The 26,321-nt window shown below is 39.5% G+C and overlaps 1 protein-coding gene across 1 annotated transcript in view; it reads left to right on the forward strand.

Moving 5' to 3' along the window:
- GRIP1 (glutamate receptor interacting protein 1) overlaps positions 1–26,321 on the forward strand; it is a 228,996-nt gene that overhangs the window by 114,244 nt on the left and 88,431 nt on the right. The window contains exons 9-10 of the mRNA XM_029954085.1: positions 20,276–20,423; positions 22,336–22,505. Coding sequence (XP_029809945.1) covers positions 20,276–20,423; positions 22,336–22,505 — 318 coding nt within the window. The remainder of the gene's footprint in view (positions 1–20,275; positions 20,424–22,335; positions 22,506–26,321) is intronic.

The raw sequence follows: 26,321 nt of genomic DNA on the forward strand, positions 1-26,321 counted from the left end.
AGTATTATCGTCTATTCTGACAACTACCACCACTTTTATTTGGACCTCGGCCCACCCATTAGATTTAAAATAAAGTCCAAAGTCTTTAATCTGACACTCAGGCTATACCCAAGCTTTTCCTGACCTACCGTTCTCGGTTTGTCTTTTGTCATATCCCAGGAAAACCCTGTGTTTTCATTCAGCCACACTGGGCATTTAATGATCTGTGAATGATGTTTTACCATGTTTGTGTGTTTCCTTGTGGCTTTCATCCTGCCTATACAGTGTAGTGATTAAAAGGACCCAGGTTTGATTCCTGGTTCTGCAACTTACTAGGTATGTAACCTTTCTATGTCTCTGTTTCCCCAAAATGGGGATTCATCATAGCAGTTCCTTCCTATGATTCGTGGTGGTTGAAGTTATTAATACATTTAAAGCACTTGGCATATTCCTGGCACACACAGAAACTTAAAAACCTGCTTTTATTATTGTCATTATTATTGTTGTTATGTGATCTTTCTCACTCTTATATTACAGCCTTTCAACCTGACTTCTACATCTTGAAGCTAGACCTTGCAAATCCAGCTGGTAGTAAGCCCTTTGTCATCTTAATCCTATAGTGGCTTTTTTAGACACCTCTTTATAGTCTTTATGTGGCTTTCTGTGTGTGTGACCATCTCTCCTCTATGAGATTATAAACTCCCTGAGGACAGGGACTATTTCATACCCATATGTATCCTCTGCTGTGCCCTATACAGGGAAGATATTATCTCTTGGTTGACTGAACAAATCAATGAACAAATAAACGGAGTAATTCAAAATAAGCCTATCTTTCCCCTAAATTTAATAATATTCAAAATAACTTCTCATGTATTTAGAACACGTTTAGGCTCTGGGGACATTACAGTCACTATCCTATCTTATCATCACATTACCTCCACACACCACACTTCCTCTTGTTTTCTGAGAAAGCCTGAAAGGATTACGTTGACCCTGGGGGTCTGAGGCTTTCTGATCAATACAAGAATCTACATGATGTCTACAACACTAGGTCAGTTCACACTAAGCTGGTGAATTCATCTGCACTTTAAGTGAACAAATCAAAACACATGCTTCATGACCATCACACACATAGTGTTTACTGTTGCAGGTGACATTTCTAGAATATTAGGTAAGAACTCTGTAGTTCATATTTGCATATCTTAGGCAACATTTTGTTCCTTCTCAGTGAATACATGGGAGATAGACCTTAAATAAGGTCTTCTCCCAAATCACTGTTCGTTTTTTACAGAATTCCTGTAGCCTTAGACTGAGTTTTCCTAATCTTCTCTTCCTTGTAGTAGAAAGAAAGAATCCTTCACTCCAGATTCCTTATTACCTCTCAGTGGCAACTATGGGCTCAAGGCTAAATCAATGATGTTGGAGTTATCATTATTGTTTTTATATACCTTATGAGGTAGGATTTCAACTGTTCTAAAAATTAGAAATCTAAGGTACATTATTTGCCTTGATGACACAGTTTATAAATGTCAAAGTCAAAATTCAACCTTTTCACTAACATAGTATGCTACTATTAGCAAATTATAGTAATAGTAACTGCCACTCACTAAGTACCTGTTCTATTCAAGGCATTTTATAAACATTATCTCCCTATGTTCTTACCTTCAGAGGTAGATGTGTGTGTATCCCCATTTCAGGAAAGAGAGAAAATAAAAGAACTTGCCTGGGTAGAATATAACAGAGCCAGAATTCAAACTGTTATGTCTGATTCCAGAACCTTTGCTTCCAGCAATTTAACCACCCGAGCAGTCTTAGTGCAACATTTATGGGATAATTCCTAAAGCTAAATGTTGAGGACTGAACTTGAATCCTCCCCCTGGTCTGTTCTGCCATCTTCCCCATCTCAGGTGGTGATGCCTCCCTCTGAGCAGTTCTCAAACCAGAGCCCTGGGTTTTCCCTTGTTATGCCCAAGATTTCAATATCGTCCCCAAAAACCAGAGACCACCAGGGAGACTGAGTCACGCATGCAAAAGCAAAGGGCATTTATTATTACAGGCTTATAAGCTTGGGCTCCCAGACTTCACCAGCACAGTGGATCTGTGCTGAGAGCCCCAAACAAAGGGGGGGTAGGGCCTTTATGGGTTTGGGAAGGGGGAGTTACAGGAAATTGAGACACAGGTACTGGGGTCCAATCATTATCGCCTAACATCATTGGCAGTAACTTTAACCACACATATTGTTCAGAGTGTTCGTTACTTTTGGCGGGACCCAATCACAACATTTAGAGTATTAACAAATTACAGAGTGGACCCAGGACCCTCTGTAGGGTGTAACTAGCCTTAAGCAATAAGTGATTACCTATAGCTTCTATCTCTAGGCCTGCCCTTAGGAATGTTAAGGGTGTTAGCTGGCCTTTCCTGATTGGGTGTTGCAAGGGTAGTCCCTCCTGCCTTGCACAATGTGTGCCCTTTTATTGTCTAATGATTCTGAGAAACCAACACCTAGGCCTCCAAGGTCAGAGGGGAAACTTGAAGCCTGTCCTGGAGTCAGTTTGATTCAGATCTGCGTCCTTACACCCTCACCCCACTTAACACCCAGCCACTTCTTCCTGCAGTAACCCGCTTGTTCACATTAGCCTTCCATGCACCTGTCCTTGCCTCTCACTCACAGATGCAGCCCTCTCCCAGTCACCGCCAGGCCCGCCTTTCTCCTCTTCCTCCCCCATGCCCATTCAAATCTGGGCTCCCACAGAAGCGCCAGAGAGGAACCCATAGCATCGCACCACCCTTCCTCAATGTCACCCCACTAAATTCCAGTCAAGTTCAGCTCTGTGCTGCACCTGTGCATCCTTGCATGCTGTTTCTCAGAGCCTCCCCCCATCTCCACTTTACATGGTTTCCCAGAAGCTCTCTTCTCCTTGAGTCCCAGGGCCTCTTCCTTTTTTTTTTTTTTTTTTTTTTGGCCTCCCCCATACCAAGCTCCCATCCTCAGGGACTTTGCAAGTTCTGTTCCCACCGCTATAGAAGTGGTTCTCCAGCCCTTGCACATGAACAAACCCATTCTTTACCCAGCTATTTTATACATATCCTTTAATGTCTCCACCTCAGTGTCACCTCTTCAGAGAAAACTTCCCTGACACCATGTTTCAGTTAGGTCTCCCCATTTTACTTACCCTGGGAACCTTGACTCATCCTTCATAATAATTATCATCATTATAATGCGAATTTGTTGGTGAGCTAATCTGCTGTCTTCACAGCACTGTAAGCACCACTGTAAGCAGGGACAGGGACATTATATATATATATATTTTTACCAATGTATGTGTGAAGCACAAAAAAAGTACACATTAAATATTTGTTGTGTAATGCCCAGAATTTGGGAGTCCCCCAGAAACGGACCACCAGAGTCCAGAGTCAAAGCCAAAAAGCAAGGGTCGTTTATTGCAGGTTTGAACCCGGGCCCCTGCTCACTCCAAGCTGGTGGAATGGAGAGAGCCAGAGAGCCCCGAACAAAGGTGGGGTAGGACTTTTATGAGTTTGGGAAGGGGGAGTTACAGGAAATTGCGACATAGGTACAGTGATCCAATTATTATTATACAATATTATTGACAGCAGATTTAACCATTCACATTGCCTAGAGTACTTGTTACTTTTGGTGGGACCCAATCACAACATTTAGAGTATTGACCAATCACAGAGTGGGCCCAGGACCCTCACGTAGGGCGTGACTAGTCTTAACCTCCATCTTTAGGCCCGCCCCCAGAAATGTTAATGGTGTTAGCTGGCCTTCAAAGTCAGAGGGGAAACCTGAATCAAATCTACATCCTTACAGTTGAATAAATGAAACACTAACAGCTTAAGGATAGTGCATCAACTGTATTTCAGTAAATTGAAAATAAATATTTACTTACTTCTAAAGGACTCCAAAGGAAGTAGTAAAAGATGCAATAAAGTCTTAAGTAACCAATTCATATTCCTATTCTGATATTCTTTTTTTTATAGTTTATTTATTTTTGAGACAGAGAGAGATAGAGCATGAGTGGGGGAAAGGCAGAGAGAGAGGGAGACACAGAATCTTAAATCAGGCTCCAGGCTCTGAGCTGTCAGCACAGAACCTGACGTGGGGCTTGAACCCACGAACCGTGAGATCATGACCTGAGCCGAAGTCAGCCACTTAACCAACTGAGCCACCCAGGTGCCCCCCTATTCTGATATTGATAATCATTTTTCTTTTCCTCTCCTCTCTTCCTCTTCTCCTTTCCTCTCCCTCTTTTTCCCCCTCCCCTCCATCTCCCTGCCCTTCCCTTTCCTCACCACCACCCTCCTTCTCCTTTCCTTTCTCTTCTTTAAAGAAGCATTTCCTCCTGGTAACAGACAAAAGAATCAGGGTGCCTGAATCCCAGAGAGCCATTTAGAAGGGGTTTTGGTCACTCATTAGTAGCCCGTGCCTACAGTTGATTTCCTGTCCAAATTTTCAGTAGCTATTTTCAGTGATTCCAGAACACCATAGCTCCAGAGTCTAACAGTAAGCATTAGTCTAGAGATCCAAAGTTTTAGGTAATACACCAGACTCTGCTCAAATTAGGTGTACTTGTGGTACATACAACAGATTATTTCTCTAGTTCTTTGAAGATTGGAACGTGCTGAGATCAGAATACAAAGTGACCCATATCACCCTGTGATCAACCCTCCAATTTTAGAAGACCCTTGTTTTAACCAAGTGCAGATATGAGTCTTTGTGTTCAAAGTTCCTAATGCTGTAACTTCTGAGAGTTGACCTGCTATGGTGTCTTAGCTGGTTGAAAGCTTGGTTTTCTGCATTTGAGGTCATTTGAGGATCCTCAGCCTCTCTTTAATTTTAGCTGTTGCTACTAATTGGAAATGTAAATCTACATATCATCCATACTTGTTGTCCAATGTCTGGCATATTCCATACCTTTCACAGAGTCCAGAGCCTTATAGATACTAGTAAAAGGGATTCCAGATAAACATCATATATTTGAACAAGCTAGTGTTTGCGACCTGACATGTTAGGTTCATTAGAGACTTTCATCCCGGCATATTTAAGTTTGTGGCTATCAAAAGGTTACAAACAAACAAACAGACAAACAAAGCTATGCGCATACTTTCTCTCTCCCCGAGAGGAGGGAGGAATGGTTGCCATTAATTCATAAGAACTGGGTTAAGTATTCAAGCAGTATTTTAGTGGCACACATGTGAAATCTCACTGGCCTTTTTGCCTTATGCACTTGCATTCATAATGTTGGTTGACTGCTTCATAGGGCCTCTTTGAAATGTTGCTACAGACTCTGAGACGTCTCACACTGGAGACGTGCTTTGGGCTGCTCTGGGATCTCTTACTTCTCAGAGGTGACTACCATAACTTGAATGCTTCTGTTGAGTTCCCTAAAGGATAGTTTTGTGTAGGGGTGCCTGGGTGACTCAGTCGGTTAAGCATCCGACTCTTGGTTTTGGCTCAAGCCATGATCTCACAGTTCATGAGCGAGTTCGAGCCCTGTGTCAGGCTCTGCAATGACAGCTCAGAGCCTGCTTGGGATTCTATCTCCCTCTCTCTCTGCCCTCTCCCACTTGCATGCGTGCTCCCTTGCTCGTCACTCTCTCTCTCTCCCTCCCTGTCTCTCTCTCTCTCAAAATAAATAAAAATAAACTTAGAAAAAAGATAGTTTTGTGCTGAGTGGTACATTTACCTTGCAGAATCTGCTTCGCTTGAGCCTTCCTACACAAACAGAATTGCAGCCTCACTAGCAGAATTCTTCCACTGGGAGGGCATTTGGGGGCAAAGATAGGTTTTAGTGTGGTCAGTCGAGCTGAAGAGATCATTTGGCAGATTTATTAAATATCCCATCTGTGGGAAAAATGAAAATCAACTTAATTTTCATAATTGTATAGTTCAGAGGCTCCATGTGTAGGTGTTTCTTCAGTGCATTGTTCTAGATGAGGATTCATTAGTTATAGATTATAAAACTAAATCCATAGCAGGGTAGATCATCTGAAATTGCAGAGAGAGTACTATTGAAATCATCCACAGCACTTAAAGCTAAGTAAGTGGAAAGACACATGAGAATCTAACTAATGAGGGGCGCCTGGGTGGCTCACTTGGTTAAGCATCTGACTGTGGCTCAGGTCCTGTCCAACTTCGGCTCAGGTCATGATCTCATGGTTCGGGAGTTCGAGCTCCACATCAGGCCCCCTGCTGTCAGCCTGTCAGTGCAGAGCTGGGAGCCTGCTTCAGATTCTATGTCTCCTTCTCGTTCTGCTCCTCCCCTATACTCTCTCTCTCTCTCTCTCTCTCTCTCAAAAATAAATAAACGTTAAAAATTTTAAAAACAAAAAAAGAAAGAAAATCTAATGATATACTAGAATGCTGTACAGGTCTTCCATTTCCTTTCTCTTTCTGTTAAAACTTTCTCTTAATGACAACATCACTGCATTTTATATTAGGCAAACACTCACAGTTCTGGGGACACATACCTAATAACTTAATTTTTTGACTTAAGAGTTTTTATCTTTCTGTGGCTAAGTAAATAAAGTAATTCTTCACATCAATGAGGAAGTTAATTAAGCAGCATAGATGAAATCAGCTTGTCCTGGGTTTATCCCAGAAGTAGGCAAGGAGAGAAGTGACAATCTGTGTGGTTCATTTCTGCCAAGCAATGTGCAAAGTACTTCACCTGTTTTATCAATTCTAATTATCATAGCAACCCTGTGACATATAAATTATTATCCTTATTTTTCATAAATGAAGGAGTTGTCTTCAAGAGGTTACACTAACTGCCCAAGATACACACAGATAATATTGTGTTAAACCTAGGGCTATAGTCAGATCTACTTCACAAATCTGATTATATACCCACAGAAGATTGACAGTCATTATAGCCAATGTATGCAACAGTAAATATTAAGAAGAAAGAAACAAACAAATATTTTAAGTATGGATGAAAACTTTGAAAGCAACAGAAAAAGTAATAAAATGTGTCTTTGTTTACTGTAAACCTAAAATTCTAAAAGTGAAATGTAAGACTCAGTTAATAGTCTTTCAAAAATAAATGTCTTACAGGGAATATTTAAAACTAAAAGTGAAATCTTAAGATTTGAAATATAATCCTTTTAGGCCTAGGTGCATTATTGAGAAAAAGAAATTGAGAAAATCCCAGAACATCAAATATTTAACATTAAGCACCTAAGAGTGTTTTGAGTAACAGGAAGAAAGCGAGACAGTGGATTAATTATCTACTAGTGTTTAATCATTCAGGCATTTTTACTGATACGAATTATGGTAAAGCCACTCAGACTAAGGGGGTGAGGCATGGGAATCCAGGAATTCTTTTACCTGTTTTTTCTTTAGTCTCTTAATATCACATGCGTGCCCAGAGACATCTTTACAGATTCCCTAGCACTGCATCTACAGCACACATTTCCATAACAAACAGAAGTGTTAGGATCTATCTGGTCTCCAAAGACAAGAAAAAAATAGATAGTTCAGGAAAACGAACACAAGGATATTCCCAAAGTAGGGTCTGCGTTCACTTCCTGACATACTAAAGATATCATGCTTGATAGTGTAACACCATCAATAAGTCAGTGTTGCATAGTGAAGGGTTTAAAATGGAACAGTGTGCTAGCTCTTGCCCTTTGGCAAAGGCCTGCTCCTTCCTTAATTCTATAGTCATTTGCAAAATGTACTTGGACTCCATAGATTCTCAAGTTCCCCACAGAACTACTTGGCTCTTCTTTCTGCTGTGTGTACTGGTTTAGGGAAGTGTTCTACTTTCATCTTTTGAAGTATTTCAGGAGTAGTTCTTTTTTTTTTTCTAATTTTATTTCTTTTTTTTTTCTAATTTTATTTCTTTTAAGTAGTCTGTATACCCAACATGGGTATTGAACTCATTACCCTGAGATCAAGAGTCACACACTCCTCTGACTGAGCCAACCACACACCCCCAATTTCTCTTAATAGTAGTATATCTTATAGTGACATAAAAGGCTATTTGTCACTTTCAAATGCCCTCTCTGGTCAAGCAACAGAGGCCTCCAGAAGACCTATCTAACTGTGTAAGTGAAAAGATGGTGTTCAGAACATACTTCTGAAGGGATATAAGATTCACTGGAGATTCTCTAAATTGAGACACCACAATTAAGTCTCAGCATCATCTGCTTAGACCACTCTCCAGTGCTAGAATCCCTTCAGGTCCTTCCCTATCAAGCTCTATTTGAACACTTCTGATAACAAACAACTTCCTACCAACCACGTCTCCAGCTGAAAGCAGGAACCCCCCACCCTCAATGCACAGTGGGATTACCTAGAGAACATATAAAGTGCCCATCCCACCCCAGAGGCTTGTCACAACAAAAAAAACATGATGATATATATGAAAGCACTTTGTAAACTACAACTCACAGTAAAAATGGAAGGCATGTCATCATTTACCCTATTAAATAATAGCCATTATTAAATAATAATAAAATAACCCTATTAAGTAGTATTCATCCATCATTCCATTCTGTCTAAACTTTTTAGATCTGACACCCAACTTATTTTCTATCTTTTCCAACTCTCTCAAATTTTTCTAATTAAAATTTTTATTTATTTATTTGTTGTTAATAAATATTTATTGGGGACTTACCAGATTCAAGACACTAGACTCTGTGCTTATCATGCCTATCTAATGGTCACCATTGGCCCAAATTGGAAGGCCTCTTAGTGCCTTTGCATTGTTGATGTCCTGGCCAACTTCTTTTGCTTCTTCATTGATGAGGCATTGTGGTTTTTGTTTTTGTTTTTGTTTTTCATATGGTAGTTCTATTTTTACTTTTTTTTTTAAATTTTTTTTCTAATGTTTTATTTATTTTTGAGAGAGAGAGAGAGAGAGAGAGAGAGAGAGAGAGACTGCGTGAGCTGGGGAGGGTCAGAGAGAACGGGAGACACAGAATCCAAAGCAGCTCCAGGCTCGAGCTGTCAGCACAGAGCCCGACGTGGGGCTCGAACTCACGAACCGTGAGATCATGACCTGAGCCGAAGTCGGACACTTCACCAACTGAGCCACCCAGGTGCCCCTATTTTTACTTTTTTTTAATATAGTTTATTGTCAAGTTAGCTAACATACCGAGTGTACAGTGTGCTCTTGGTTTCAGGGGCAGCTTCCTGTGATTCGTCACTTACATTCAACACCCAGTGCTCATCCCAACAAGTGCCCTCCTCAATGCCCATCACCCATTTCCCCTCACCCCACTCTCCCTTCAACCTTCAGTTTGTTCTCTGTATTTAAGGGTCTCTTATGGGTTTGCCTCCCTATCTGTTTGAAACTATATTTCGCCTTCCCCTCCCCCACGGTCTTCTGTTAAGTTTCTCAAGTGCCACATATGGGTGAAAACATAGGCATTGTGGTCTTAATACATGGTGGTCAAGTTGTTTTTTCCTTTTTTTAATTAGCCATATCTTTAGATCTATCTGTACATTCGTCCGGTATTGCTTTCTTTAAATACTGTCTTTACCACCTGTAAAAACCCAAGGTCAGTCAGAAATATAGATGCTTTAAATATCTTTAAGTATATTTTTGGCAATTTGCAAGCATATCAGCTTTTAGGATGTCTGTGTGGTTGGGATTCACTTGTCTTACTTCAGATCTGGTTCCTGCTGAAGTGGATACTTTTTTTTTTAACTGTGTACCTAAAGCCAAATATAGCACAGGTTGCCAGAGAGAGTCTGTATCTTGCTATTGAGCCATTCTCTCTTCCTGACTGACTGTTCGTCTTAGTCTTGGGAGGCTGAGAATCCTGAGTGGTAGGAATCTTTTTCAGGCTGGCAGACACTTATTCCTACTTAAATAGTTTCCCTGCTTCAGCAGAATCTGATGGAGATTCATCCTTTTTTTTTTTTGGATCACTTATCCAGCTAAGAAAACCTGACAGTGACTATTTTTAGACTGAGGAGGAATCAGAGTTTCTGGAGAATGATGATAAGGAATATGATGATTACACTAGCAATGTATAAATGTCAAATCTTTGTAAAAGTCAGGGCAAAGAATTTTTCACTTTGTGGCAAATATTTCTACTTTCCCATTGACATTGGTCACTTAAAGGCCAGATTCATTTGACTGTTCACACGTTTTAAAGCAAATGGGACATAAATATTTTGAGTTTCTGGAAAGCTTGCCCTGGTAGACAGAATTATGCCCTTTTGTAAAAAGTCATCACATTCGCACTGACAGTGGAAATGGAAGCTTCTGGAACTTGTGCAGTAATGAGAGATGGCATTGTCTACAATGCGTGCCCCAAGTCACTGCATCTGAACTAATAAATTTCTTTAAGAAATTTTGTGACCTGACTTTTCTCATCCTCTCTTTTAAAAGTTTAATAGCTCTTTGTTATTTATCTACATGGGACAAGATTAGAGCCTGAGTAATTGAAGTTGGAAAACTTTTATTAGTATCCTACAAAATATGTTTAAATATCTATAAGTATTTATAAATGTAAGTCTATAAAACTTAATACTGAAACCAGCCATGTAAATTATTTTATATATGATTTTTCCCTTAGCCAGGGGCCTAAACTCCTTCATTTATTTAGTTACGGGGTTCTAGTTTCCCCTGAACTAAATCGATGGTGAAACATCATTCTACAAAAGGCCAAGAAAAGCCACAGCAGCCTGGAAGAAGAAGAACAAAATCAGATAACTTATATTTCCATATGTCAAGATCTGTGAAAAAGCTAAAATAATTAAGACAGTGTGGTACTGGCAAAGAAGGACAAATTGACCAATGTGACACAAAAGAGTGTCCAGGAACAGAACTATACATATATAGTCTACTCTTTTATGACACAGGTGACATTATCACAATGCAGTGAGGAAATAATGGTTTTTTCAAATAATGATGATGGGTCAGTTACATCCATGTGGAAAAATATATATCATGACCCTGCTCCACGCTATACATAGAAATCAATGCAGATGGATTACCTATCTAAATATGAAAATTAAATAATAAAGCCTATAGAAATAAACATGGGATGACATCATCATGACTTCATAGTAAGCAGAGATTTCTTAAAGAAAGCACATAAAGTACCATAAAAGAAAAAAAGGAATAATCAAGAACTTCTCTTCATGAAGAGACACCATTAAAAATCTAAAATGGTAAGCCATAGAGGGGGAAAATATATTTGCAAACAATATATACAATAAAGGACTCCTATCAGCATATGTTATTTTTAAATTCCCACAAATCAATAAGCCAGACAACTTAATGGAAAGTTGGGAGAAAAGACTTGGACAGACACTTTATATAAAAAGATATCTAAGTGGCCCATAACCCAGGAAGGATTACTCAACGCCTCCGTCATCAGGTGAATGCAAAGGGAAACCGCAGTGTGAGATCACTACACACCTACCTGAGTGGCTCAAGTGGAAAAGACTGACCACAGCAAGAGGTGACAAGCATGTGGAACAAGTAGAACTCTCATTCCCTGAGGGTTAGAAGATAAATGTGTACAACTCCTCTGGTTGAACATACTCATGCCCCACAGTCCAACAAGTCAGTCCCAGTTATGACTCCCACGGAAATGCATTCCTGTGTTCACCAAAAAACATACTAGAATGTTCATAGCAGCAATATTTGTAATAGCCCCAAACTGGAAAGTACCTAAATAGTAGAATGGCTAAATTAAGGCATATTCACCCAATGGAATGTTATATAGCAATGAGAATGAATGACCTAAAATTACTCTCCCAAAATATGCGTGATTCTCACTAACATAATAGCAGAAAAGCCAGAATCAGAAGAGTAAAACATGGATATATTTTTTAAAAGTACAAAAAGAAGCAATACTAACCTATGCTGATAGAAGTCAAGATAGTGGTGACCTGTGAGACAAGGAGATGATTTAAAGGAATATAAAAGTGGGAGGATTCTTTAATGTTGGTACTGTTTCATTTCTGTGTCTGGGTATGGATATATAGATGTGTTCAGTTTATGAGAATTTATCAGGCTGCTAACTCATGATTTTTGCATTTCTCTGTATGTTTATTTTACTACAATAAAAAGTTTAAAAAACACTATAGCCCAATAAGCAAGTTATAAAAATAACAGTAGCAGTCATGTAAAGTATGGGGGAGGGAGCCAAGATATTCCAAAGTTAAGCTGCTATAGAGAACAAAGGTCAGTCACCAACCATGCTTTATCCAAACTTAAGTTAACACGGGACATATTATTGAGTTTTACTTACTTTGGACTCTTCTTATAATGTCATAACTATGCAAATTGTCTCCTTTAACTCCCTAGGAAAAATAGGGTTTAAGATAAAGCTCATTTGAACATGAAAGGTATGCTTTGTTGTCTTGGGAATATTTCCCAAACAGTGTATTTTAATAAGCAAAAATAAAGTGGCATTTTTTTAAGTTAAAAAAATTTTATTAGAGTTCAGCTCATCTGAAAGAGATTGAAATTATTAGTAGCACTATTTGAATAGGCTATCACTAATAAAAATACTTTTAACTAATGGGTAAATTGAAAAGCACCCCAAAGGTACTTTTTATCTGAATGAATGTAAGGCAGGCAGAGCTAATAATACCGTGCAGTCTTTCTGCCACCCCGGGAGGTTCTAATCAAGCCTTATGTTCTGATTGAAATGCAGGGCTCAGAGTGGGAAAACTGATTAACAAAATAAAAAATCCGGAGTGTTTCCCATGCAAACAGTCATCAGCGTATCTTATGTAATTATGTAGCCCATAAATCAACACAGCGTGCAAGGGCTCCAGCCATAGTGTAAACATCTTAATGACTGAGACGTCTTTAGCCATGAATAATTTATATCTACATGATCCATTTTTCTCAACCGTGCTTCACTTTGGCAGGACAGACTAATCTACTGTCAGGGGATGGGCTCTTGATTATTTTCTCCTGATTTTTCTTCTGTTTATTTTTCTCATTTTGACACACTCCATTTTTCCCTCTTGCACTTTCTTAAATAAGGGTCCCTCATTCATCTACCCTGTCTGCTCACTTTTGCTTTTGCTATGCATCTTGTTAGACATCTTGGAATGAAGCCAGGGCTCCTGGACTCCTACTTTTCATAAGGCCTTCTGTAAATGGAATGAGGTGGTAACTAGGGAAATCGGCTTAATACCACAAAGCAGTATGAGCTTCTTGATGTTGTTGTGGGGAAACATTTATTATGGAAAGCAATTGCCAGAAAAGGCTAATGATCAATTAAACGTTAGCATTTGTAGATCCCCTTCTGTGATGCAGAAAGTAACTGCCACATGGGTAATGCTGGAAAGCTTACTTGCTAAAATAGTTTTGTTGTTTTCTTAGAGCCCATTAAAATAAAGGCAACCAAGAAACATTCAGATCAAATTCTATGCTACCTAAAAAGCAGACAGACAGACAGTCATTATGGACAGGGAACTTTGGTCACCTATGGATCAAATGACAAACTTGAGTAAACTTCCTAGAAACCTGGAAATCACATATTTGATAACTCATTATTTTCTATAAGGACATTGACTCTATCATATTAAATATTTCATTAGAGAGGGAAATTGCCAGCATTATATGGACTGCAGTTAAAAAAAAAAGTAACTAGATACTTCTTGAGGTTCGGCAGAATCATTTTCCATAGTGGAATCCAGGAGTTACATCCCACACCCCCACCTTCTTGTCAAGGGATCCCTAGGGGTTACTAAAAGGAAGGGACAGTACATTTTCATCTTTGAGTCCCCAGTACCTTCTGGTGTTCCTGGCATCAGTTAGCACTCGATAAGTGTATTTTTAAAGTTCATTGTGTTGTAGGAATGGTGACTTAGCCTGCAGATTTAGAAAGCTCAGTTCTGTGGGAAGATGTGGTAGGTGATCTTCTAACCTGGTAAGAATCTGGTTATGTGTCTCATCTCCTGATAGTACATTAATCCTGTAACTGATTTATCAGATGTCCAAAGCAAATGGATCTGGTATCAGTCATTTATATAAAATGCCAATATACTAAGGTCTTCTTGCAAAGAACCACCTTGAAATGTCTAATATTCAACTTCTGTTGGAAACCCAAGTGAGGAAAAAGACTGATATCTAGGAAAGATCCCTAGAGAGACATCCAGTCTATCTAAAGCCAGGATCTGCCTTGAGATCAAGTTGACTACTACATTAGCTTACTCCATTATAGAGACACTATCATTGGTTTGCTTTTTAATTTTATTCCTCAGCCTTGATGAAAGATCAGCCATTGGAAACCACCTCTGCGTCCTATTATAAAAATGTGTCGGAGGATACCTAGCTGGTTCAGTTAAGCACTCTTGATTTCAGCTCATGTCATGATCTCCCGTTCATGGGATTGAGACCCATGGTGGACTCTGCCCCAAGCCTGTTCTCTCTATATAGATATAGAGATATAAAACCCCATGTGAGAGATATCTTTTAGAGCTTCCTGCTAGAAGAATCTTTATTAGAAGTCCAGTGAAGGGAAAATGCAGAGTTCTATAAACACATTTCACAGGCAGGTTGACATGGTTTTCAGGTCAGGGCAGGAATCCCTGAGGAAGTGACATTTGAGAAAAGCAATGTTGAAGAAGTAGGTAAAGGAGAAACCGGGGTGGGGAGGGGGACAGCTGGAGCATTCCAGGTAGACAGAACCATATATATAAGGGACCAGAGGCAGGAAGGCACAAGGCATTTTTAATGAATTGAAAGACAAGTAGGGAGGAGAACAGAGAGAACGAGAGCAGAATGATGGAAATAAAGCTGTTGAAGTAAGTAGGAGCCAGATCTAGGTCCCTGTAGATTGTGTTTAAATGTCTTACCCCACAAGAATAGTCATTGAAAGGATTTATGCATGGTGTTCACATAATTAGATATATGTTTTTCTAAAAATCACTGGATTGGAGAAGTTGGAGGCCATGAGAGGATAAGGGGATATCAGATGATCGTAACTTGGACTGAAGGAGTGATTGTGGAGATGGAAAGAAGAGGTGAAGTTGAGAGCTATTTAGGAATTAGAGTCAAGAGGAATTTGCGAGGATGAAGGAGAAGATGGAGCTGAGATGACGCATAGGCTTCTGGTTTGCATGATGGAATACAATAGGAGTCACTCACTAGGAGAAGGAAACAAGGACGGGAACCAGTAGAATGTGGTGGGCTCACTATCAGTTTGGCACACATTGTGTTTGTTGTGCTCATGAAACATCCAAGGCGGCAGGGGTGGAAGTGAGAGTTCAGAGGAAGGATTCGTGCTGGACACATAAATTTAAGAGTGATCGTGGTTAAGTGAAACTGGGATACTAAGGAGAAAGAATAGAAGGCTAAGTTCATATTCAATAAACTATTCTCAACAATTCCTGATCATCTTTACATGAGATAAGCACCTGCCTTCCTGGACCATCTTTATTTTTTCTGCGTAAGTTAGGACCTCATTATGACACAGCCCTGTTAGAAACTTAAACTTGCCCTGGAAACCCCTTAATGTGAAATTGTTATATTATATAATGAGAATATAAAGGCGGGAGACCATCCCTCAAACTCAGATGTTACTGTTGTTACCAAACTATTTAACAGTCTGATGTTTTGCATCCCATCTTGGTAAACATTGGCTGTCTACAATCACGTTATATCTAGCAGTTCACCTCTTCTACTCATTAGGAAAATATTGGAATTTAAAGTTAGGTATTGCGTATTTTTATGAAGTTAATAATCTCCTGTAATTTTCTGATTCCTACTATGCTCTTCCTTACTTGACATTGCTATTTCTCTGTAGAGTCACAGATTATCAAGGTTAGAGAGCTATTTATTAAAGTCCTCTAATTTTACAAAAGAAAAAATGAGGTCAAAGGGAGATGATGGCTTGGGCCACATGGTAAGTTGATAGCATAGCCAGGCATCACCCCCCAGCCTCCAGCCCTGAGCCCAGCTTAGAAGTACACTGCTTCTTGCCTTAACCATGACTTTAAACTTCTCTTCTCAGAATTCTGAGGCTTTTTAACGTTTAAAAGAAACTCATTAATTGCACATTAGGCTCTCCCAAATGGAAATACTGTACTTGTTCCTTTGAAGCCTTATTGGGGAAAGTACTACCTAAAGAGAACCTGTATTCTAGTTTCCATTCACAGAAGTGCGCCAGATCAGTTGTTGGTATGATCTCTCTTCTCTTCTAAACTAATGGCAGTAGAAGATCTGGTTCCCTTTTTCTATGCTCCTTTCCCACACCCCCCCATAAATCACTTTAATTGTGTGCACATCATCTACTTCAGAGTCTAAGAGAACCTGACACTTGTTCTAGACTCACTTCATTCTCATCTGTCTAATCCCAAGACCCCCCTCCAAATGATACAATCCATTATTCAGTGACAGCAGGACACTAATAGGCAAGTACAAAGCTAAAAGAATGAGGGGAGCAAAGGTGGCCCATTACCTCCATAAACCTTTTTTGTCAGCTACTCACATGAATTTAATGTGTGGCACTTCCCTTGTGACTTTTTGTTTGCCTCCTTTCCTACCGACAATTTCTCCTAATAGTTCCATTCTTCTAAGACACCCAATATAGCACCTTTGCCTTCATATTAAAGTGTTCTTAAAGATGAATTCGATCCTTAAAGAACAAGAAGTCAAAAGCTTTTTGTGAGTAATCAAGACCCTGCAAGTTTGCTGATATTTTTTTGTTGGTTTTTTTTTTTTTGATAGCCCTGGTCTTGCAGGAAAAAGTTTAATATTCATTCTTCACAATAAATGGAACATTAGAACGACGCGAGAATATGATTTTTAGTACCTTGAGAGATATATAGGCCAGGAAAAAAAGAATAGCAATGTAAGAGTTTGTATTTAAACAACTTCCACATATGCTGATAACCTCTTTAAAAACTCTGACTCTTAATCATGATCTAATGCTTTTAAGAAAAATGAATACATAGTATGTACTGGTTAATGGTTGGTGGTGGGTTTGTTAAACATTTACATCTGCAAATACCTAGTTATAAATAGCTGCCTCTTAGAATTCAAGAAAGATACATTGGAGGGATAGACTCCAGTGAAAAGTCCCATCAGGATACAGACTTAGCTTTTAACAAAGACCCAAACTTAAAATACTAGCTTAAATATGATAGAAGGTTATTTATTGGGAGAGCTCAATCTCTGGATAAAGGGTTTCAGAAACCTAGGCTTTCTCTGTGTGGCTTCCTGTTCTTGTCTACATGGTTGAAGACGGGTCACCAGTTCTGGGCCCACACTGCAACAGCAACAAGGAAGAAATGAGATAGAGGAAAGCACCACCATCATTTTTAAGGCACATTCAGAAGGGCTCACTTCCCCATTGGCTGGCACTAGGTCACATGTTTGCACCTGATGACAAAGGTGTCTGGGAAATGTCCCTAGCTGGGCATCCATTTGCTCAGCTAAACTTGGAAAACTTATTACTGAAGAAAGGAGGGAAGATGGGATACTAAGGAGCACCTCTCAATTTCTGTCATTTGTAAGAGACTAAGGTGTAAGTAACAGAGAAAATGTATTACTTTCATTTGTTAAGACAAATAAATTTATCATTTGACATGAAAAAAAGTGGAAGGATATCTGTGATTGTCACCTCAACAAAGCTATCTATTAAAATCCAGCAAATCTGTGGGAAGTGATTTTGGAAATTAGTCCTTCTAAAATTATTCCCTCTATTATTAGCATGATCATTTCACAATGTATACAAGTATTACAAATATGTATACAAATTGTTACATGGTTCACCTGAAACTAATATAATATGTCAACTATACCTAATTAATTAAGTCCTTCTAAAGTTCGTAAAAGTAATGTGAGAAAAAGCCCTGCTGGATCAGAGCTCACATGAGGATCATCCTTGCTAGGGAGCGTGCTCAAGGAAGGGAAGGACAGCAGATGGCAGGGGGTGAAGCTTGAGGTACCAGATTATGTGTGCTTGCCTTAGCCACAAAACTTTGACTATTGGAGTTGAGAAGTGAGCAGAGTTGCCTTCCCTAGTGAAAGAAGGACAACTCAAACAGAGGTTACAAGGACTGACCAGAATTCTTTACTAGTTCCCAATTGAGGCAGATCAGATTTTGCACATAGCCAAAGGGACTCCTCTTTGTAAACTGCAAGGGGAGAGTGAAGCAGGACCTTGGAGAGCACCGTGACCAAGTGAGGCAGTGAAGCAGGCAATGAGGGATGAGGGCGAGAAGCCAGATATCATCAGTGGCCCTAGATCAAGGTGCTGACACAGCGCGGTGATTAAGATGAGGGAGTCATGGCCACAAGAGTTAGGTTAATGGCAAAAATTATGGTTGTAACACCTGAGAATCAAAAGTCTTGTTAGTAGGCTAAGAGCTTTGGTGCATCCCAGCTATTATTAATAAGATTCTGCCCTGGAATTGACAGGAAGAGATACAGACCCTAATAGTCACCTTTTTAAGGATTAAACTATTTTGATATCACCAATCATGTAAGAAATGTAGGCCAAAAATAAAATAAAATATTTTTTAAAAGAAGCATAGTACATCCAAGACTCCTTAGTGCTGGAATACGAATGTTGTTGGCATGAGAGTTCACACATTTACCTTATTTAGGAAATACTTTGTTTCACCTCAGACTGAAGATGGCTCTCTCCTATGGAACTTTCAGCTTCATGAGTCAGTACATATGGCCTGAGCTTCAGCGACAGGAATGCGGACTTCCTAGTTCACTGTATCTGCGTGTTGCCTCAGTGATAAACATGTACTTGCAGAAAGATAAAGTTGTGTTAACGAAGAACAGTAGAAAATCAGAATAATATTACAGAGCAATATATGAGATGATTCAAATATGGGAGGTCATAATATAGTGATCATAATAAAAATATGCTATATGCATGCACTTTGTAAAATGAGATGATTCAAATACAGGAGGTCATAATATCATGATAATAATAGTATTTTATATGTATAGGATTTTGTAAATTACAAAATGATTTAACTATGCATTGATTTCATCAAAGTAAGCACTGAGGAAAAGGTACTATTTTGTAAGCAAGCAGATTGAGAAAGTTTAAATCACCCATCTGAGGTACCATGATCAAAATATTGTGGAAAAACAAAGAATTAAATGCAGATATTTTAATTCTTTTTTAATGTTTACTTTTGAGAGAGATGGAGCACAAGTGGGAGAGGGACAGAGAGAGAGGGAGACAGAGAATCTGAAGCAAGCTCCAGACTCTGAGCTATCAGCAAAGAGCCCAGTGCAGGGCTCAAACTCAGGAACCACAAGATCATGACCTGAGGCAAAGTCAGATACTTAACTGGCAGTCTCTCCCAGACACCACAATGCAGGTGTTTTAATTCCATGTCCAGGGCTCTTACCCATATGACCCCTTCCTCTTTGGAACTTTAAGTGACATCCTGAGTTTTCTATTTACTCATGCATTCATTCAACAACTACATATTGCACACCTCCTATGTGCCAGTCATTATGCCACGCACTGAGGATGCCGTGATCAATAAGACATCATCTCTGCCTTCACAGCAAGCTTGCAGTCTGGCAAAGGACAGAAGCATGTAATCTACACTGGCCACTATGAAACGATGAGGTGTGTGCCACTACTGAAGGCAGATAGCAGGCTATAAGAGCACCTGAGAAAGGGATCATACCAAATCATGAGTCGAGAAGCTTTTCAGAAGAATCAGTGTTTACACTGAGACCCCAAGTGGGAGTTGAAGGAATAAAGAGTGTTCCAAGCCAAAAGTAAAACATGTATGATGTAAAGTCACTCCCAAGGGTGAGGTGACCCTAGATCAGGTCCAGGATAAAGAAAGACCGAAAGGATTTACAAATTCAACTTAGTGTATGCATTCCTGGTGTTTGGCTACCTAGAGACATCATTTATTCTTCCTTCTCTCCATACATCCATCCATCCATCCATCCACAGTAGGTGCTAGGATGTTGGAATTAATTCATTTTTAAACCTGTTATTGAGAAACCTAGTATTGCCAGGCACTATGCTAAGAGATAAAGAGGGCATAAAGATACACAAAACATTGTCCCCACTGATGTGAATCTTAAATTTTAATTGAAGAGATAAACCTGTGCACGTATTACTGGATATGGAAGCTGAATAGAACAGGTGTCCTAAAAGATGCCCTAAGAAGTTACCACTGACAGGGGGCATGTTACCCCGGGGGAAATGTAAGTTTTGGTGCTCACACTAACAGACCAACATCACACTGAACATTCCCCACATTTCTTGTGTGTCTGTGTTTGCTTATTGGGTTTTTGTTTTGTTTTGTTTTGTTTAGTTTTGTTTTCTGATATTTGTTCTTCCACAGATTCTGTGGCAACAGCATCCGGGCCACTGCTAGTTGAAGTTGCCAAAACTCCTGGTGCCAGCCTTGGGGTTGCCCTAACTACCTCGATGTGCTGTAACAAACAGGTCATTGTCATAGACAAAATCAAATCTGCAAGTATTGCAGACAGGTGAGTGTTGTAGAAAGTGCCTACTTTTCAAAACTGCGTGAGTGTTAAAATCTATCTATCTATCTACCTATCTCTCTCTCTATATATATATTTCCATACATATATACACACAGATGTGATGCATACACATATACACATGCCTTCACACACATACATATGATTAAAAAAAGAGCTCTTCTGCCCACCTCTACATGTTTCATCAAGAAAATAAATTACAGTTCTAGGGCTTAAAAATTCACCCAGCTTGTCAGCCACCCCGGATGTTAGGTTGCCTCCAGACATTTGGTGTGGCCTTTAGAAATAGGAATAAAGGAAGTCCAGCAACGGAAGAAGTTTCCCTGCCATGTTCTAGGGTGATAAACTGTTCTTGGTGTAGGGTAGCCAAGTATATCTTTAGTGTGCTCCATTTAGAGAAGTCAGTTTTTCCCGAACTGTTAACAGTTAAATCTTGCCACCATAAAATCTTATTCCTTTTGTCTTAAAAGAGTAGAATAATATTTTTGAAATAATGCAGTCTTTCAAAAGAGGTTTTATGCTGTCACGGAATGTAAAACTTAGCGTTTCATCATCTGCAAGGGCCCCTGAAAACATCATTCATCCCTAGGACACAATAAAAACCAAAGCCCTTTTTCCTGAATTATTTTTCCAAATTAATACTTTAGACTTAGACTTACAAGGTGAGAAAGGAGGGGGTGGAGAAAGACTACCTCACCATCTAATAAATTATTTCACACCTCCTGGTAAGAAAACTCCCCACCTTCATAGCCGAAGCTCTTTAAGTGCTTCCCCTCAGACTTTCATTTTTAGACAGAAGGGATGACTTGAAATGCTTTTTTGTCTTGAGAAGGAGACTGTTTTCCCTATGGAAGTCTCTAGATGTACTCCAAAAGGCCCAGCCTGCCTTTCATGTTTCCAGCCTCCTTTTCATATGCCCTCGCCTTATCTGGTAAACCTCCAGCTCGGACGCAGTAACCCACAGCAACCCCTGTCTTGGTCAGTCTACAGCTCCACCGTGGTCTTACCCTATGTTCAGTCCTGTAACAGTGACAACCATTGATCCAGAGGTGTTCTCCAGTTCAATGGTGCAGGATGCTTTAATTTTCTCCCTCTGTTTTTTTCCCGTTCTGCAGGGGGTAACCAGTTTAAGGAGCTGTCCACTTGACTGGTACGTCGGGATGCTGACTGCTGTGTTTGCTTTTCTCAACTCATCCAGTAGCCAGTCTCTTGAGTTCAGCAAGATGTAGCTCTAGCCCCTCCCCCACCCCAGCTTTCCCTTCACTCACCACGCAGGCCTCCTTTATGACTCTTTTGACTCCTGCATAATTTCCATCGCCATCGAGAGCTTTTGTACTAATTGATGTTTAACTCCAAAATAACAAAGTAAAATAGAGTAGTAAAAAACTGGTGATTTCGCAGCTTGTGTGAGACAGTTCTGAAAAAAGCATAGATGAATCTCCCCCAGTTATGCCATTCACACATAAACTAGTTGCAAATGATCCTACTCCAATTATGTGAGTCATGTCTTGACATCCTGAACATTCACCAGCTCATATTTATAGATATACAAACCAACAAGGAAAAATCACAGAAGAAAGTCCAGGGGAAAAGTTTTCCTGTTCTTCCCTTCCCTCCCACACACTTCCCTCCAACTTATGGCACCATCAACCCGAAATGAGATGATTTTTTAAGAGGCACAAGAGAAAAACAGTTCCTTGACTTTTTCTGTATTTCCTACATTCCTATTCATACGCAAGGTGCTTCACATTTGACAGATGGTGTTTCCTATAACACTCAAACTTTTCCTTTTTTAAGTAAATGCAAACTGTGTGAAATGTTAAGACTGTGAAGGACGTGAAAGTCACATTCCGGAGACGAGAGCACTCATCGCACTGAGTATCTCTCCTTTCCTTAGATGTGGTGCCCTTCACGTGGGAGATCACATCCTGTCCATCGACGGAACCAGCATGGAGTACTGTACGCTCGCAGAAGCCACCCAGTTCCTGGCAAACACCACTGACCAGGTCAAGCTTGAGATTCTTCCCCATCATCAGACCCGCCTGGCCCTGAAGGGACCTGAGCATGGTGAGAAGGATCCGTCTGGATAAATCTCTTTATCTTGCTTTTACAGTTGTTGCTTCTCTCGAAAGAATTAGAAGCAGAAAGACACAGACGCTGATTCTGGCTTTATCATTTCTTTCAAAGCAGTGGGTTATCTTTGTTTACTTTTCCTCATCTCCCAGATCCTTTTTCCTGAGCCAAACGTAATTTATTTGAAACCTCAAAATTGAGGAAAGAAATATTGTCTGAAATCGAGTTTTCAGACTTGTACTATTTGGTATTAAAAAAAAAAAAAGCCTTTGTTGGAAATTGCGTGTGGAGAGAAGGGAAATAATTTGACTTCCCATTATGCATAGTGAATTTCCACTCTACCTAAAGGACAATGAAGGCAAATTGTGAAACTCTCACTTTTTAAAAATAATTATAAAATGAGTATTAAGGGCAGACGCTTCCAATCTGGGGAGGAAAACCAGTAGTATGAAAGGTTGACTTTCTCTACATTTTGTCTATTTGTCAGAATAGCTTTTTCCTTAGCATTTTCATAAAGGAACGGCCTTTATGAAGAAATGTCTTTCCTGGAAGCATCAGAATGTTTGACTACTCTTAGTCAGTAACAAGGGTCAGCTGAGGGGACCCACATTTTCACTGTCGGGATGCTCACAGATACATTTGCTAAGTGTTTATATACCATCTACCTAGGCATCTTTAAACAAAACCCAGTACAAGAGAAAAGACTTGGAGCCCAAAATCACATGAAGAAACACTCTCCAGGGTGGTCTTTGTTCCATCTCCTCTCCCCTTTCCCTTAAGCCAAGTGCTCTCCTAGTTTATTCCTTGAAATCGATTCCTTAAAGCGTCACTAGGGCTGTCAGGGAGCCCTAATGGAGAAGAGCACTTTTTTTATGTTTAGAGAAAGAAAACAATTTTCTCTGGAATTGAAATTTTGTTTGTGAAGAGATCATTTGTATTATGTGTCTCCCACCTTCTGAAATATACTGCGCCTTTCCAAAGTTTGAAGAAAAAAACAGAGGGACCAGCTAATTTTCATACTGAATGAGTCAGCTGGATGCAACCTTTTTTAATTAAATGGAGCTTAGACAGCCCTGAAGCTAATGAAAATCTCTAGTACAGCATTACCTTTATCAGATTTAAATTTTACACAATGGAGCCGAGAACTGAAGCAGTATAGGCAGGTTATGAAAAGAAATTCTGCCTCATTTGACTAAAAATGGGAGGGGCTCCAGGAGGTGCAGGTCCTGGGAATGCACACCGTTCAGGTCTGGAGACCCCTTGGGGCACCTTGGCAGAGGGGAGAGATTTCTCAAACTAAGTTTCTTCTAAATTAATCTCAAGTCATCACTAGATTTGGAGCACAGGAGGTATAAGAATGCACATTGTGTAGTGCTTTCTCAGTATGAGACTTGGCTTGGTAAACTCCGCTCTCAGTGAATCAGCGATATGGAGCAGAACCTTGCAAACTGTCATTATCTTCAGCAACCTCATTTCCCCCTGCTTATTTGCCCTGTATATACATCATAAATAGTCCAAATTGTTTCCAACTCATGAAATATTAAATATTTTTATCTGTCGAGACAATTTGAGAGGATGAATGTATGCACTAAAATGCATGAAGACCAAGAACAAATTATTTTTGAATTGTGATTAATTTTAATTGTGATTATGGTGATTTTTCAGAGGGGTAGAGGGTGCTGTTGGTAGTTTAAGTAATTCAAGCTTCCACTTCTCACCTTGTCATCTACTTTGGGTAAAAGTTGTTCATCATCTTTCTTATCTAGCCTATAGGCATCTCCCAATAGTTTACATTAAAATCAAACTTGAGGGGCCGCTGGGTGGCCCAGTGGGTTAAGCATGGCTCAGGTCATGATGTCACGGTTCATGGGTTCAAGCTCCACGTCGGGCTATGTGCTGACAGCTTGGAACCTGGAGCCTGCTTCATATTCTGTGTTTCCCTCTGTGCCTCTCCTATGCTCGCTCGCTCTCTCACTCTCTCTCAAATAAACATTAAAGTTAAAAAAGTGAAATAAAATCATACTAGCATTTCTAAGAGGACAAAAATATTAGTTCCTAAACATAATTAAGTCATTCACAGTTAAGAGTGGGGGGAATGCCCCCCCCCCAAATCTAGGAACACACACAGGAGGAGGCAGTGTAGTGTGGTGGCTGAAGGCAGGGATCCTTGAATCAAACTTCCAGACGTAACTGGGTGCTACAGTCCTTAAAAATGCCCAGTAATTTTCAAAGTCCTCCTTAAAGAACTGGGTCAGAAAGTATGGATTTCTAAAGTCCATTCACTATCCTCTGCCCTCATTTGAAATGCCTACCATAGTTTGTAAAAACGACATTAACGTGGCTGTTGGGGTCAATTAGCAATGATTGCACCTTGCTAAAATGTCTTCTTATTCTCCCCAAAATAGAATGGGGGGGGAAGAATCCATTATGAACCTCCCCTACAACACTCCTTACCATGAGGAAGATGCTGCTGCAGTGTAGACATGTACACTCAGGCTGATTCCTATTCACTTATGTGTTCATTCATTCATCAGTCTTTATGGATGAGGTGCTACAATTTATCTAGTAAGGGAAACAAAGTAGGTTCCCATTCTCATGGAATTTCAGTATACAGCAACAAATATTTAAAATATGTTAAATAAATAAAGCCACTTCAGACTATAGTAAGTACTACTGAGGCTCAGGGAGGCTGAGTAACTGGCCACAGTCCAATAGATAGGAAGGGCTAAAGTCAGAATGAAACCCAGGCCTGCCTCAGCCCACAGCCCTCTTCCATTGCTAGGGCTTGGGTTCAACAGGTGGTCTTGCCCCAAAGAGGGGATGATGCTGATGTCACAGGTGGTGCAACTTAAGCCGTTATCTAAATGAGCCTCCTTTAAATACTTACAGAGTATTTGATTCTCTACATGAATACATATTGTTCAGTAGTTCACATATAAGGCACCTCATGTTAGAATCAGGACCCTAAAAGGAGATATGAGTTCATATGTTATTTTCAACTCTCGTTCAGTGAAAAACTTCAGATCAGACATAGTAACAAACATGACCTTGCTCATCTTTCAGAACACTGGATAGAAATAAAATCTAAATAATATTGAAATTAGAATGGAAATGCGCTATATATTTTTTCAATAAAGGGGACATGAAAATTTTGAAATAGCTTTACTAAAATGTGGCGTCTTAAGAAAATAAAAGAACATGTGAAATCTTTTGAGAATTCACTGTTTCTTTCAAATGTGAACATATTTTTTTCAAAAATACACTTGATCTTAGCCAAAAGGCCGAGAAGCGATCAAAAATACAAAAAAGTATAAAATATATTGAGACCTTTACTTATGAGGGTACAAATCAGATTCTGATATTGATAGATGATTATGAGTGGTTTTTCTTTTTTAGAAAAATCAAGTCCAAGTGATGGATCAGACTGTAATTAAAATGTCAGAACAGTAAATTGTGATATGTGACTGGTAAAGCACTTGAATCATGAGCCAACATGATTTATTGTTCCTTCTGTTCTTTTTCTCAAAACAAGTGCTACTAACTAACCAAGATGTGCAAATCTTTAATTACTAATCATGTGCCACAGATCTTTATGGGGTTGACTTTTAAGTTTAAAAAAAAATGTTTTTAATCTACGCTGTTGAAGCACAGGGGGAGATTAGAAATTGATTCAATAGTCATTTTAAAAGAAGACAAAATGGGCTGAGGAAAGACATGCATTATTCTTGGGAAGATGAAAGGCTTCCATCCGTGATGTTAATCATCCGTTCTGCTGACCACGAGAAAGGGCAAAGCCAGTAGAATTTTTTT

Source organism: Suricata suricatta, chromosome 10, assembly GCF_006229205.1.
Source record: "Suricata suricatta isolate VVHF042 chromosome 10, meerkat_22Aug2017_6uvM2_HiC, whole genome shotgun sequence".
Lineage (NCBI taxonomy): Eukaryota > Metazoa > Chordata > Mammalia > Carnivora > Herpestidae > Suricata > Suricata suricatta.